The sequence below is a fragment of the Benincasa hispida genome, chromosome 3 (genome assembly GCF_027475165.1).
Source record: "Benincasa hispida cultivar pf3 chromosome 3, pf3_genome.v1.1, whole genome shotgun sequence".
Lineage (NCBI taxonomy): Eukaryota > Viridiplantae > Streptophyta > Magnoliopsida > Cucurbitales > Cucurbitaceae > Benincasa > Benincasa hispida.
This window is the reverse complement of record NC_143480.1, coordinates 16725897-16740001: the sequence shown is the minus strand read 5'-3', so window position 1 is coordinate 16740001 and position 14105 is coordinate 16725897. Positions and strand designations below refer to the sequence as shown.

The window sequence follows — 14105 nt, the reverse complement described above, 5'->3', positions numbered from 1 at the left end:
TTTGGGCTTGATTATCTTCTTGGATGATCAACCTTTTGGCTTGTTGATCTTCTTGGATGATCAGCTTTTGGGCTTGATAATCTGTTGATGTTGATGTTAATGCCATGTGGTTCGATCCATAGTACTTAATCCTCTGATTTTCTAATGTATACCCTTAACTTGAAGAAGCGAAGCGCGTGATTTTCTTGAAGTTGAAGTTTTGGGAGAGTCCTTGTATCTTGAGAAGACTTGTGTCTTCAAGGAGTCTATGAGTCTTCTGATTATTGGGAGAATTCTCTATGGACCCTATAGATAGTAAAATTGTTCACCTCCATAATTAGTTGATGGGCCTTGTGGGTTTGGGCTTGATTTGTCTATGCGCTTGACTCTTGAGCCTAATTAGTTGGACTTCGATTTGGTTGGTCTTTAAGCCTGACCTATGGGTCCAATTAGTTGGATTTTGGATTGATTTGACATTTTGGTCAAATTCAGCCCATTTTTAGGCTTAGTTGAACTTTAACTCAAATAATAATGAATCCACATTGCGTCATCGAAATTTGTCTTCAACTTCAATTTAGGACACATGGTGACTTCTAATTAGTCGAAAATTCAATTATTTGAAATTTTGTCATTAATTTAGTAAATGACGTGAAAATTTGTGTTTGGTCCAAAGGCCAATCATCCAAAAAGATCAATAAGCTTGAAGGCTGATCATCCAAGAAGATCATCAAACCTAAAGGTCGATCATCCAAAAAGATCATCAAGTCCAAAAGCCAATCATCCAAGATTAACAAGCCCAAAGGCCGATCATCCAAGAAAATCAATAAGTCCAAAGACCAATCATCCAAGAAAATCAACAAGTTCAAAAGCCGATTATCCAATAAAGTCAACAAGCCCAAGGACCAATCATCCCAGAAGATCAACAAGTTTAAATAGTAAAACTATACTGAAATCAAAACAAATACAAAAATTCAAATTTCACAAAATAAGTTTTTCTGAAAAACTCATGCGAACAAATAGCTCTTTTATTGTTTTTCTTGTAATCCACTCAACTGCAACTTTATAAATTAATTCTTCAACTCCAACCAATTCCACCTAACTCCAACCAATTCCACCTAACAATTTGCAAAAGGTTAAATTACATATTGGATCCTTATTATTTAGAGAAAGTTAAAATTTGATTTAGAAAGTTAGAATTTTGTCCCTACAGTTTAATAAAATACAACTAATCCCTACAGTAGGGCCTATTTATGTGAATTTTATGCCTATCTATGAGAATTTTATCATATCATATGAACTATTTTTTAGCTTCTATCAAATCATAAAGACTAAATTCAAATCTTTAAAACCATAGAGACTAAATTCTAACTTTCTAAAAATCATAAAGAGCAAATTTGTAATTTAACCTTTGCAAATTGGCTCATGAATGACATTGAATCAACTAGTATTAATTCTAATCAAAGACCAATAAAATTAACCAAAACTAGAGACATGTTTTGAATTGACTTTTTAACTGCTTGAATAAGTGATTATAAGTGAATATGTGTGTGTATGTATATATATATATATATTCACACACACTTAGAAAGCCAATCCCAATGGACACTACATTACATCAACATTGAGTAATAACACTTAAGGCCACTACTTTTCATTTCCTATCAATTCCTTTAACATGAACAACAAAATCTTCGACTATCTCCAACTAAAAGATCAGATGTTTGCATCACCGTCACCACCCCACACCGTTGAGTATGAGAACACAAACAATAAAATGGAGATACGAAGAAAACCTAAATTTGAAAATAAAAATAAAAAGAAATTCGGAAAGAGATCCCTTGTGACACTTTTCATTCCAAATGGCTAGCTAGTTGTAAGATCGAAGGCATGGTTGTATTGTATCAAATAGAAAAACGTAGAAATGTCGCAGCAACGAAGTTGTACATCAAGCGTAAAACCTTTGTTTTTTTTTTACATAACATACCATATGAATCTATAACTGAGGTTCGAAGGTGGCATTTCTGGCAAAAATATGAACTCTTATTCTCTCGTGGCCATAACAAGAAATCAATGACAATGTAAGCTAGTAATTAAAATATTAAGCACATCAAAAATTCATAGATTTACGGATCTAGTATTTGTGGACAAAGGTTAAATTATAGAAATGATGATTCGCTACACCAAATATGCATCTGTGACTTTGAGCAATGACAAGAAATTTCAACCAACCTGCCACACAATGAAGCATCAAACCTTTAGGAATAATTCTTTTACCAATAACAACAACAAAAAGTCAACACAAAAGTTCCTTTGTTCTTTTCTTTTGTTCTTGTGGGAGGGGGATGCAAAACCAGACTCCAATCATGCTTAAAGTGAAGGTAATACAACAATTTAGATTGATTTAGGAAAGTGATAGAACCCAAATATATTGAAATATATACGTCAACAAACTACAAGATAAACCGAATTATTCAAGGTACTTGGACCCTCCCTTTTGAGATCACACTCAACCCATAAATCACTCACCAAAATATTCTCCTTCCCTATTCTATTTATCTCTATTTGTAACCAAATTCCGTAAATCACTCACCAAAATATTGTCTCCTTCCCTATTCTATTTATCTCTATTTGTAACCAAATTCCATAACCAGGCCTAACTCATTATCAATATATTCTTAATATCCCTCTAACATCTTAATATCATTCCTATCATCAACATTGAAGAATGAATGTCCAAATGAAATTTGAATTGGTAAGATGATGTAGTGTTTGCGGGGTTCATCTGATTACAATACTAGATCATGGTTTAGAGCATATGGACATTACCTTAGTCATATCAACTCAAACTTTGTATTCTTCTACTCGCATCCATTTAGTAGCAGACCATTTATTCCCCTTGATAACAGGGCAGCCACCTATAAATGAACAGCAGAAAAAATGTCATCGCTTTATCAAGAAAATCCATTACTTTCCACATAAGAGACATGAAATAAATTGAATGGACAAAAATAAACGTGCATCGCTGAAACCTATCATGCTCGGTAAAATGAATGGTAGGTCTATAAGTTGAGAGTATCTAATCTAACCATGCAAACTTGATGGATCTAGAGAAGCATCAGGCTTCATGCTCCAGAAAAGTAACGCATCACCCCTCTTCGGTTTAACAGAAAGTCCTTTCTTCCCACACTCTGAAAGCTCATTCCACCAAGGTACAGAACTAAAGTTTCCTTTGGCAGCAGGGAACACTGTCTCACCTCCTTCTTCGACTTCTGAGCTGAATTATGATAGAAGTCATATAAAGTAATGGGAGAACCATGCAAGATGTAATAGCACTTGTTCTGAGTTCAAAGCATTGTAAATATGTACTACTACTTACAGGTACATAAGCACTGTTGCTATACGTTGACCTCCATTCTTTGTATTGTACTCATCAAGGAAGTAATCAAAATGAGGTTCATATTTCTGTCCCACTTCGTAATGAAGAACCTGAAGTCCTTCTCCATGCTCTGCATATATTATTGTGTGCGCTTAAGTAACAAAATATGGAAGGAAGAAAAGTGTCTGATAATTATTGATCTTATGAAAAGCTTAAAAGAAAAGAAGAAAAAATCTACATATAATAAACAAACATTGACACACCTTATCAGGTGAACCCAATTATCTTTCATTCTTACAAGGGACAATGAGTGGGTAAGCTCATAGGACAAATAACTGAGTTGATATTCATTATTCAACTTCTCAGCCATGATTAAAATCTTTCCCACCATGTGAAACTTAGCATGATAATTGTGTCTATTTGAATGATCTCGGGCATGGTCATAATAATATTTTTCTAACAATAGAAAAGTTCTGATCGGCAATGCTAGGTAGCAGGGGAAAATTTATACCACAATGATGGGTGCATTTTGAAATAAATTAAAGATTACAAAGTTCTATTTTAAGTTTTTAACCGTGGACAATCATGTTATAATGATTGATGTAGTGGGAAGAAACCAGGAAGAAGGAAATAGGCTCAAAAAATGTACCTACGGGTATGAAGGAGAAATCAGCAATCCTTTTCTCTATAGTTCTAATAGTCTTATCACGTCCCCTCGGCAAAAACGTTCCGGAGCTAGTGCGAACTCTGTGAAAAAGAGGTCAGGAGGCTTCTACATTATAGATCCAGCAATACTAACAATAAAGATTCTGAGGAAATGAATAGCACACCTGCTATCTTTGCTCTTTCCAGTTTCACTGTCAACAACGGTAGACTTTTGCATATGAGGCATGGCAAGGCTGATTAGGTATTCACATTCCTCCTTTGTCTGAGCAATTAAAAAGTGTCAATTCAGTATTTCCCTACTCCAAGTCAACTCAAAACTCCAACAACAATATAAAGACAACATATAAAGATGGTAATTATCCTTAACCCCCTTTCATCATAATAACACAGAAGAAGAATGACTTCTTAGAGGAACATAAACATAATCAACTTAAGGGATGTGCAGCCCCCAAAGACTTCATTTCAAAAATGCTCTTGATTTTGATTAACAAGCACGTGCAGCCCCAGAAAACGCATTCAACATGTATGAGCATACACCAACCAAGTTTAAAGAATTCCATACACAAATTGCATAAAAACATAAATCTCTCTAATTACAGATCGGGAAGAAGATAATACCAGAAAGTTGTGATAAACGAAGGCTCTAGGTTCCCATGAGATGACTTCAACCCACTGTTCCCCTTGCTCCTCATCGACACTAAAACGAAAATCAAACAAAACCACATAATCAATTAAAGAAAAAAAAAAAACCAACCCTATAACAGAACCAAAAATTGAAAGGAAACCCACGAGATCACATACTCGTCGGAAGTTTTCCGCACTATGGAGCTCAGATCATGAACCTTAGGCGAACCGCCGGAATTCCCAGGGATCGAGAGGATTCCAAGGGCAAGAAGAATCAAAATGACAAAGGTGAACATAATGAGCAAGGTAAAGACGAGAGTAGAGGAAGAAGAGGACTTCCGAGTAGGGAAACGAGATTGCCGGTGCTTCGCCATGGAAACGAAAACCCTTTTTGGAGCAAGATCTGGAATTACAGAGGATTGTTTGGATGAGCGTATCGGTTGATTTTTGGTCTTCGTCTCCAAAGTCCAAGGCTCTCTCTCTCTCTCTGTACTGGAAAACTTGGAGAACTTTGACACCGTAATTAAAGATTGTTTTTTGGAAATGGCTGTCCTTTCCAGCGATCTGAGAAGTTTTATTTCTTTATTATTTTTATTTAATTTATCTCTCTCGCTCTCCGGCGGCTTTATTTCTGTTCCCTATTTTTCTATTTTATGATTTTTTTTCCTTTTACATTTGCCTTTTTACTCCATTTATAAAAATAACAATTTAGTCTTTAAATTTTAATTTATATTGATTTAGTCATAAATTTTATTATATAATAATTTATTCTTTTTACTTTTAAATTTATAACAATTTAAACGCTAGGATAGAAATTAGAGTTAATTTAATAAAAAAAAATTACATAAATAAATCGATAAACTAATTAGAAACTTAATATTTTTATAAAATCAAAATTGACATCAAATTATGATAAATTTGTTTGTATTGGAGACCAAATTGTTATGAATTTAAAAGTACAATGACTAAATTATTGCATAACAAAGTTTAAGGACTAAATTGTTACAAAATTGAGAATATAAAGATTAAATTATTACAAATAAAAAATTGAGGGACTAATTCAGGAACAAAAGTGTGTTTTTAACCTTTTTTTATTGAGTTAAAATATAATTTTAATTTATATACTCTAAACTTTGTTCAAATTTTTTTTAATAGATCAAATTACATTTTTAATCCCTAAAATTAAGTTGTTTCAAATTGGTTCTTAGATTTCAAGACTGAAGAGTTTGTTAATGTAATCGCTTACAGTTTGTTAATGATCCATTTTAGTCTCAACCTTAGAAGTTGACGTGATAGTCTTCAAATAAAATATATATTTAAAAAATTATTTTCATCCTTCCTCTCCCTCTCTCCTTTTCCGTCTTTTTTCTCCTTTTCCTCTTTCTGAGCATTTTCCTCACCGACTATGTTTTAAAAATATTTATTAAAATTTAGAAAGAATAAACAAAAAAATATTACCAAACAAGCTAGTTTCTTAAAAATGAAAAATGAGAATATAAAATAAGGAACGAAAATGTTGTGACCTTAATAACTTTGACATTTAAACCTAAGTAGGAAAATGATATGGAGAGGTAAAGCTTGTTGGAATGCAATGAAGTATATCAAAATATTTGTTCACTACAAATTTTAATAATTCAAATAGAAAAGGTATACCAATTAAAATAGAAAAAAATGAAATTATGGAATGGAGTCAAAATGGATATCTTGAAAATATATGCACTAAAATGGGAAAAATTGATGTATATGAATCAAAGTTGATTTTTTCTTTTTTAATTTCACTGTGAATTTTTTAAGTTTTTTCCTTTTCCTTTTAATTTAATATTTCTATGTATATGGTTATATCCAAAGTTCCAGATTTGTCCTTCATTTCGAAAGAAAAAAAAAATGTTCCAGATTTGTCCTTAGATTTAAATTTTGTGGGAGATTCGAGTTAGTGTTAAAGGATAAATTGAATAATTAACGACACTCATATTTTGGTAGAAAAATGACATTCTTATTGCCAACAAGAGTGTAGTTCAATTGGCATAATGTTTGCCCTCCTCGACTCAACCAAATAGGAACGTCCTACTACTATTATCTTAAAATCTGTCCATTTTATTTCATGTATCTTATAATAATCAAAATATTTATGAAATAATATAGCAAAATATTATATTTTAACCAATTATTTTATTGTTTTGCAAAGATCTAATTATTATTACCAAACTTGAAATTTTAATGGATTAACTTCGGATCTTCTTTTATAGCAAAATAAAGAAAGGTAGAAAAAGGAAATCGATAATCGGCCAACCAAACTTTCTATGCAGGTATTATTTATTTTTTTTAATTATAAAATTGGTCCTTAGAGTTAAAAGAAGTTCAAATTTTAATTCTTACATAATTTATAATTAGAATTTAGTTGGATGATTTGGTAAAATCTCGATAGAGTCTATTTAGGAAGATTTTATGGTTAACTTTTAAAATCACACCAAGTGAATTCTTAAATTTATAATGTAACCTTTTTTTTTTTTTAATCAATATTTTTTTAAGTTCAATAAATTGTGAAGATGGAACCACTTGAACATCTGACCTGTTAAGCCAATGTACATACTTGAATCAGTTAACTAAATGACTTTTTTGAATGATCATTATTTGAAAATTTCAAACAATCATTCAAAAAAAATTATGGTGCTATCGTAATATTTTTATTTATATTTTTACAAACTAAGTGTAAATTACTAATTCGGTAACCAATATTTGGTTTCCACCTAATAAAACAGAAGTGGGATATTCAGTAATTGGCAATTTTGTCTTTTTACCCAATTTTGATATGGATGTCAGTAACATGGAAGCCTTACCTAAACAAATAACATATGAATGACTTCCAATCTCATCAATAACTCCATTTATTAGTTGTACTTAAAAATTAAATAATAAGGGTACTTAAAAAATAAATAAAAATAAATAAAAAAAAAAAAAGAGAAGATTTTTTTTTTAGTACAACGAAGAAAAAAAAAGTCGAACTTTAGAATTAAAAAATTCAAAGTAAAACAAAATCCATTCATGGAGGATGATCCTTAAGCTAGTTTTGTGAATATTTGAGACGACGAGCATGGGGAAGCTAAGATATGAGCAATAGAATTACACTAACAGTTGATAAAAAAAGAAGCTTTGAAACAGACAATCTTTATGTAAATCGTGGAGAGAATACATATAAACTTGACTCCCATTAGCATATCTAAATTTTTACATCAAGAGGTTCCAGATAATCAAGGAATTTGTTTAAGCTCATAGTAGAGTTATTCTCGTGGTTATTTCCCTCGTGCGTTTCAATAGCTTCTATGACTCTCCATATCGACACTACTACAAAAACAGTGTTTTTTATCGTTTTTTCAATGTCAAGTGTCACTTTTTTTATGTTTTAGAAAACATCAAGGAATCCAGTGTCAAGAATGTGGATGTTCTCGACTAGGAAAAAAACGTCAAGAACAGTGTGATACTTGACATTTTTGAAATGCCAAGAATATTGATGTTCTTGACAAATAAAAAACGTCAAGAACAGTTTCACTTGATATGTGAAAAATGTCAAGATATATTTTACTTGATACTGTAAAAATGTCAAGAATATAGCTGTTGTTGACAAGAATAAAGTGTTAAGTGCAAAACTTTTTAACAGTTTCCACTTGTCAAATATATCTATATATTGACACATTTAACTCGTTGTGATTTTTTTATTTGAATTTTAATATGAATGTTTACCTATAAATTGTTCCTGTATTTTGATCCAATAATCACATACAATATATTATTATGACAAATATTCATCAAACCAAATAAACAACGAAACACATTTTCAAATTTATGAACCAAAATCTCCTCCAATATGACAAAATATAACATTCTTCAATATTGTTATTATAAAACTTTACAACACTAACAACCTCATAATTCAAGAGTTACACAACTATACCTAATAACGAAAAAGGAGTTGTCATTATGCTCCTACCTCCACGAGAATAATATAGCCCATATTGAACTCATCACTTTTAGCACCTATATCGATTTAACAAAGTCTTTCAACTCAGAAATTTATTGTACCAATTAGAGTTTGTTGCAAAAGCTTTTCCTTTTTAATTATATGAATCATTGAAATAGACATGCATATTGACAATAAAACGCTTACATTAGTTGACATCGTTGCATAGTTCTACTTCATGTTCATAGCTTTTTGATGTAGAATCTGCAATTATACTAAAGAAAACAATTAAGAAAGAGGAACTTCAAGAAATGGAGTCATAACAATATTACATGCAAACTTCAAAAGAAGAGATGATGGAGAAAAGGAAGTTAATTAAAAATTCAATTCACTAAGTAGGGTTGATATAATTAGATCAACCTGAATAACCACTTCGAACTTGAGATCCCTCACCTTCTTATACAGCTTGTCACTAGAATCACAAGTAAAAAGTATTGAATTTTATAATCTGGTATAACAAACTGTCAAATGTAATTCATCTAAGAAGTTACACACGTTAAGGGAATTATAAAGTTAAAAGATGGCATAAAAATCCATAGTATATTCATTTGACATAAAAGAAAAAAGACCAATAAATATAGACTTTAGTGAGAATCAGTATATAATTTTTGTCGCTAAGAATGGCTAAACATATCAAGTAAAGATAGTAGAAACCTTGAATTAAGTGGAAACTTGATTTTTTTTTCCATCTTGTTGAGCATCCATGATTGACGAAGTAAGCTCGATAGAACCATTATTCACATGTAAAAACTACAGATGTCATATTAGAAAAACTTCAAAACAAAATTGAGTTGTACATAGCAAGTTTGTAATGTATTCTCACTAACCAAATTATGTCCATTTCATTGAACATGTATGCCAATCACATACCTTAGCTCAAATTTTGTCCATGTCAGTAACAATCTTGTCAAAGGCAGAAGCTAATAATATATGCTTTGATAACGTAAACAATGAAGATTCATTACAATCCAATGTAAAGTTTAAATTCCTCCTCGAATTCTCCAGTTTAGAGAAAATACACTATTTTGATGGTAATAAATTAAATATCACATTTTATCAACAAATGGTTTGCTCTATAAAAATCAAAAAAGAGGGGGATACTTACAAATTAATTGGCCTGTACATTTAGTTGAAACACAAATTGACAATTTACCATCACTCTAACTTATATTTTCAATCATATAATGAAAATAACCAAGTTCGGCATATCATAGCTCATACACTTTAATAGCTAGTCGAAAGCACAATAGTTTATACCTTACTTCATTTCAGTCTCCCTATAAGTGAGTTCATAGATTAGATATATATTTTGAATCTGAAAATTGCTAGCCCAGAATTAGCTTCACCAAACTTGAATAGAACAAAATCAAAGTATTGAATGAGTTAGTTGATTAAACCCAATAGATCTTTGTTGGGATTGGTGTCCTAATTCTCCCGGAGTCTCGTAGTTTGTAATATATACACATTGTTATGAATAAAATAAGAGTTATTTTATCTGACATTTACTCATATCTAATAAACAAAGTTCCATGGTTATCGTATGTAAACTTAAGCATGTATATGAGATATACAAGTGGATCATGCCTTATATAGGTATGTAATATAAGGATTAAGGAGGGATACCCGATCCTTGTGACACTACAGATACAGCCCACTTTGTAGAGGATTGCAAATGTTGTGAACTACTATAGATGATAGATCCTTATCATTCATATGGAGACATGCGAACGGGGTTGTCCTATACAAAGAGTTTGTATAAGACTGAACCACGAGATGATTCGTCTCTGTATATAACGTCGTTGATACTGGAGATTTACATCTCACCTAAACGACCATAAGTGACATGACCTCAATCCTAAATGTTTTGAGAACTCCTGCCTTTGAGGACGGTCCTTTGATTAGTATGGGTGAGAGTGGCCAGATTGCCAACTCAAATGCCTACCTTTTTTAGGACTTGTTTGATTTGGGAGTTGGGATTTCAATTACATAAGATGGAATTTACTTATTCCCCGAAGCAGGGGTAAGTAGATAGATTGCTCCCTTAAGGGCTGATTCTGGGGCTTTAACTTGGTGGCTACAGCTTCTCTTTGAAAGAGAGGACTCGGTCATAGTAGGACTATGACTTATGTTCATTAGAGGGATCAGTGGTACTTAAGAAGTTAGATGTAACTATATGGGTATAATGGTTATTGGCCCAACTATACTTACAAGCGATCTGTGAAGGGTTATCGCACTGTTGATTGGTTGATATGGACAAATAATATATCTGTAGTAAGGAGAGTTCAGGTGTCAGTTTTTAGTGGAGTGCCTGGTAGTTAACGGATGGTAGATCCCGTGACTAAAGAGTTTAGTCAATTATTCACGTACCGTTGGAGCTTTGAGCTATAGGTCCATAAGGTCCCCTTGATAGCTCAATAGATTCAAGTTGAGAATCAGTTCTTGACGTTGATTTGAAATGTTCAGATTGACAAGAGGTAATTCAATTATATATGATATGATTGGTGTGATGTATGAGATACATCTAGTGGAGGATTAATGTACATGAGATTTACATTAAGGACCATGGAATAGAAAAAGAGCTATGTTTTATATGTTTCATGAGATAAACTATTAAAACTATATGATATAAATATAGTATGGTAAGTTAGTTATCATATATATTTATAATAATATTAATTATTGGATAATTATCTATTTTTCTCTAATAACCAATTAAGTGTGAGCTTATTGGTAGTTTCATAGTGATTGTGAGATAAAAAGGAAAAATATTTTCCTAATTTTAGTAGTTGTCTTGAGAATTACCATTCTCAGAAGTTCTCACGGTGGCTGTCAAGTAAATACGATTTACTAAACGATAGCTGAAGAGAGACTAGACAATCGTGGAGTGTTTCTATATGAAAGTCACTCAGCTGGTTAATTAGCTAAACGATCGCATAGCTCTTGTTAAACGATTGGGCATCGTCTATGCGATAGACCTTTGCCATCTCCCACTTGCTTAATCGTTAATACGATTGTTCCTCCGGTCTCTTCCTCTAACCAAGTCCACAGAGAGCCCACACTTCTAAATTCTCACACTGAAAATACCAAGGTAGCCTTTGTGGTGGTGTCGTACTCAATCATTGGTTCATGTGGTGGTTGTTGTTTGTTCGTGATTTTAGAGATCGTTGAGTTCGAGTGTTCGTGTGTTGCAGTTTTGGAGTCTATTCGAGCGTTCGTGATCAAGGGTATTGAAGATGAGTCTTCAAAGGTATATGCATTATTTCCCTTGATCGTAGTAAGAAGCATGCTGTAATTTTATTTTGTGCATAGCCTGTATGTTTCCGTTTCTTGTACTATAATTGTTGTTGTTCAAATACGATTGAAATTTGAAACAATCCATTCGCTACTTATGGAAATCCTCATGTCTAATTTCCTTCAATTGGTATCAGAGTCTGGTTGTTCTGATATTCCAAATTTCAATTTTGTTTTGAACTTCTTTTACAGTCGTGATGGGTTTTCTGCATTGCGTTTGATTGTTAAATGTGTTTGTGGATGGCGTTGATGAATGTTTATGGGTTTAATTACCTCTGTTTAAAGCTTTCTTTAAATTACAAAAATATTAACTTGTAAGGGCCCCTGTGTTTTTGGACATAATTAACATGCAATTGAGTTTATAATTCAAAGTGTTTGAGTTAGTCGAGTCGTTCGTGATGAAGTTTCGAAGCATGGAAATGCGGTTCTCGACGAATAAGAAGATCAAGAGTTGGTCGTGTCGTGTAGCCTCAGGTAAACGATCGTGTAAATTTTTCTATACGATCGTGTAGTGTTTACTAAATGATCATTTAGCTAATGCTAAACGATGGGGTAAATCGTTTACTCTATCGCATAGCGTTGGTTGCCCGATCGCGTAAACGCTGGAGGTAGACGATCATAGTGGGAGCATTTGATGCTTATCGTTTAGAAAAAGGCATGCGCTAAACGATCGTGTAGTTAGCATGCTCATCACATAGTTATTGTACACGATCACGCGGTATATGATACGAAGGCACTCGCTCAACGATAATTTAGACGATAGTGCTTCATCGCATCATTGTCGTTTAGATGACGTATACGGCTTATGTTGCGGATCGCGTTAGACGATCGCATACATCGTGCTTCATCGCATAGTAATAGGTACACGATTGTTGCTAAACGATGTTTAGCTCTGAAGCGTTGGTAAACTATTGAGTAAAGCGTTTGCTCTTTCGTGTAGATGATCGTGGGGTGTTTTGGTACACGATCAGTGGAGACGCGGGCTTGGACCGGATGGTTCAAGACCCGGTTCACCTGTTTGAACTGGAGACTCTTTGTTTTTGTAATAGATAGCTTTAGTTTTGAGGATTTAAGGCACTTTTTCCCCATTCATCAATTTTTGTTTATTATACATGAGATGTATGTGGTTTATGTGGCAAAATGTTTGACATATAGATTTGAAACTCACTTTAGGTTGTGCAATTATTCATGCATCATCTAAGTGTTATAATACTGCATGAAGAAATTACATGAAAGCATGCGTATGCATCATGAAAATATAAGAGTTATATTTGTGCATGCAGTTAGCATATTCATGCATCATCTTTATATTATAAGCGTTATAGTATAGGGGTATATGGAAGCATGTTTTGCTTGGTTCATTGCTTGTTTTGTATAAGTGTTATATAAAAAGTAGCAATGAATGAACAATGCATGGAGCATGACACTTAAACTGTTTATAAACCTTATGAATGCCTTGTATGTGTTAGCTTTATGTTGTATTTGGTTTTAGTTGTTTCTGTTATAGGCTTTATAATAGAAATTGGAACTAAAATCGATAAGAAAGAGTTGCATGCGAACTTAGAGTGAACTCATGTTTTAAAAGAATTTTAAATTGGATTGAGATAGACCTAAATTCAAAGGTTCTAATGGGATTAGCAACCTAGCTTAAGCTTTTTAACTCAGTTTAATAGGATTAAATTGATTGACATAAAAGATTAAAATTGTATTAAATCTATCTACAAGGGACCTATTTTCTAAGGCGGGTTCTGTCTAGGCTGTGGTACTTAAGCTAACGGAAACAGAACACCCCTACTTGTGAACCTACCTGGAAAGGTGAATTAGATAGATTGTTTGCAAGCATGCGACAGTTGGTCAAAGACTCCATCAAATAGTTTAATGGATGATGATCAAAAGTTGTTTCAACTATCCAAGGCAAAAGTTACTCTTAGGAAAACCTAAACAGTCACTTAGTTAAAATCCTTAGCCATATTTTTTCTAAGTAAACTAAACCCTAGGTTATAAAATACTCAGTAGAAGGAACAGATGTATCTGATATGTCAATGAATCAACTCACATTGCTCCTTGAATGTTCACGCCGTGAGATTCATGCTTGGCCCCGTGGTGCCCTAGGAGCATTCTCCTTCGGATGGTGTTTGCATGAGTCAATATCAA

The 14105-nt window shown here is 32.7% G+C and overlaps 1 protein-coding gene across 2 annotated transcripts; it reads right to left on the bottom strand.

Annotated features, from left to right (window-relative positions):
* Positions 1–1853: 1853 nt before the first annotated feature.
* On the bottom strand, positions 1854–5300 carry LOC120073249 (putative prolyl 4-hydroxylase 10). 2 transcript variants are annotated; one of them, XM_039025982.2, is made up of 8 exons: positions 4823–5300; positions 4640–4718; positions 4186–4283; positions 4005–4102; positions 3356–3485; positions 3066–3253; positions 2806–2894; positions 1854–2208 (listed from the first exon to the last, which is right to left on the bottom strand). In XM_039025982.2, the coding sequence occupies exons 1-7, from the start codon at positions 5017–5019 to the stop codon at positions 2821–2823; spliced, it is 864 nt and encodes a 287-aa protein (XP_038881910.1). In that variant the 5' UTR covers positions 5020–5300; the 3' UTR covers positions 1854–2208; positions 2806–2820. The 2 variants fall into 2 exon arrangements, with proteins under 2 accessions (XP_038881910.1, XP_038881909.1); XM_039025981.2 differs by having other exon boundaries at positions 4811–5236.
* Positions 5301–14105: the final 8805 nt, after the last annotated feature.

What these genes read in the sequence shown, in the direction of transcription:
- LOC120073249 (XM_039025981.2), bottom strand. Translation starts at nt 5,019, where the DNA reads ATGGCGAAGCACCGGCAATCTCGTTTCCCTACTCGGAAGTCCTCTTCT. An exon ending in TCGTTTATCACAACTTTCTG is followed by an intron (nt 4,284 to 4,639) that starts GTATTATCTTCT and finishes TTAATTGCTCAG; the next exon opens with ACAAAGGAGGAATGTGAATA. An exon ending in AGATCCATCAAGTTTGCATG is followed by an intron (nt 2,895 to 3,065) that starts GTTAGATTAGAT and finishes GTTCATTTATAG; the next exon opens with GTGGCTGCCCTGTTATCAAG.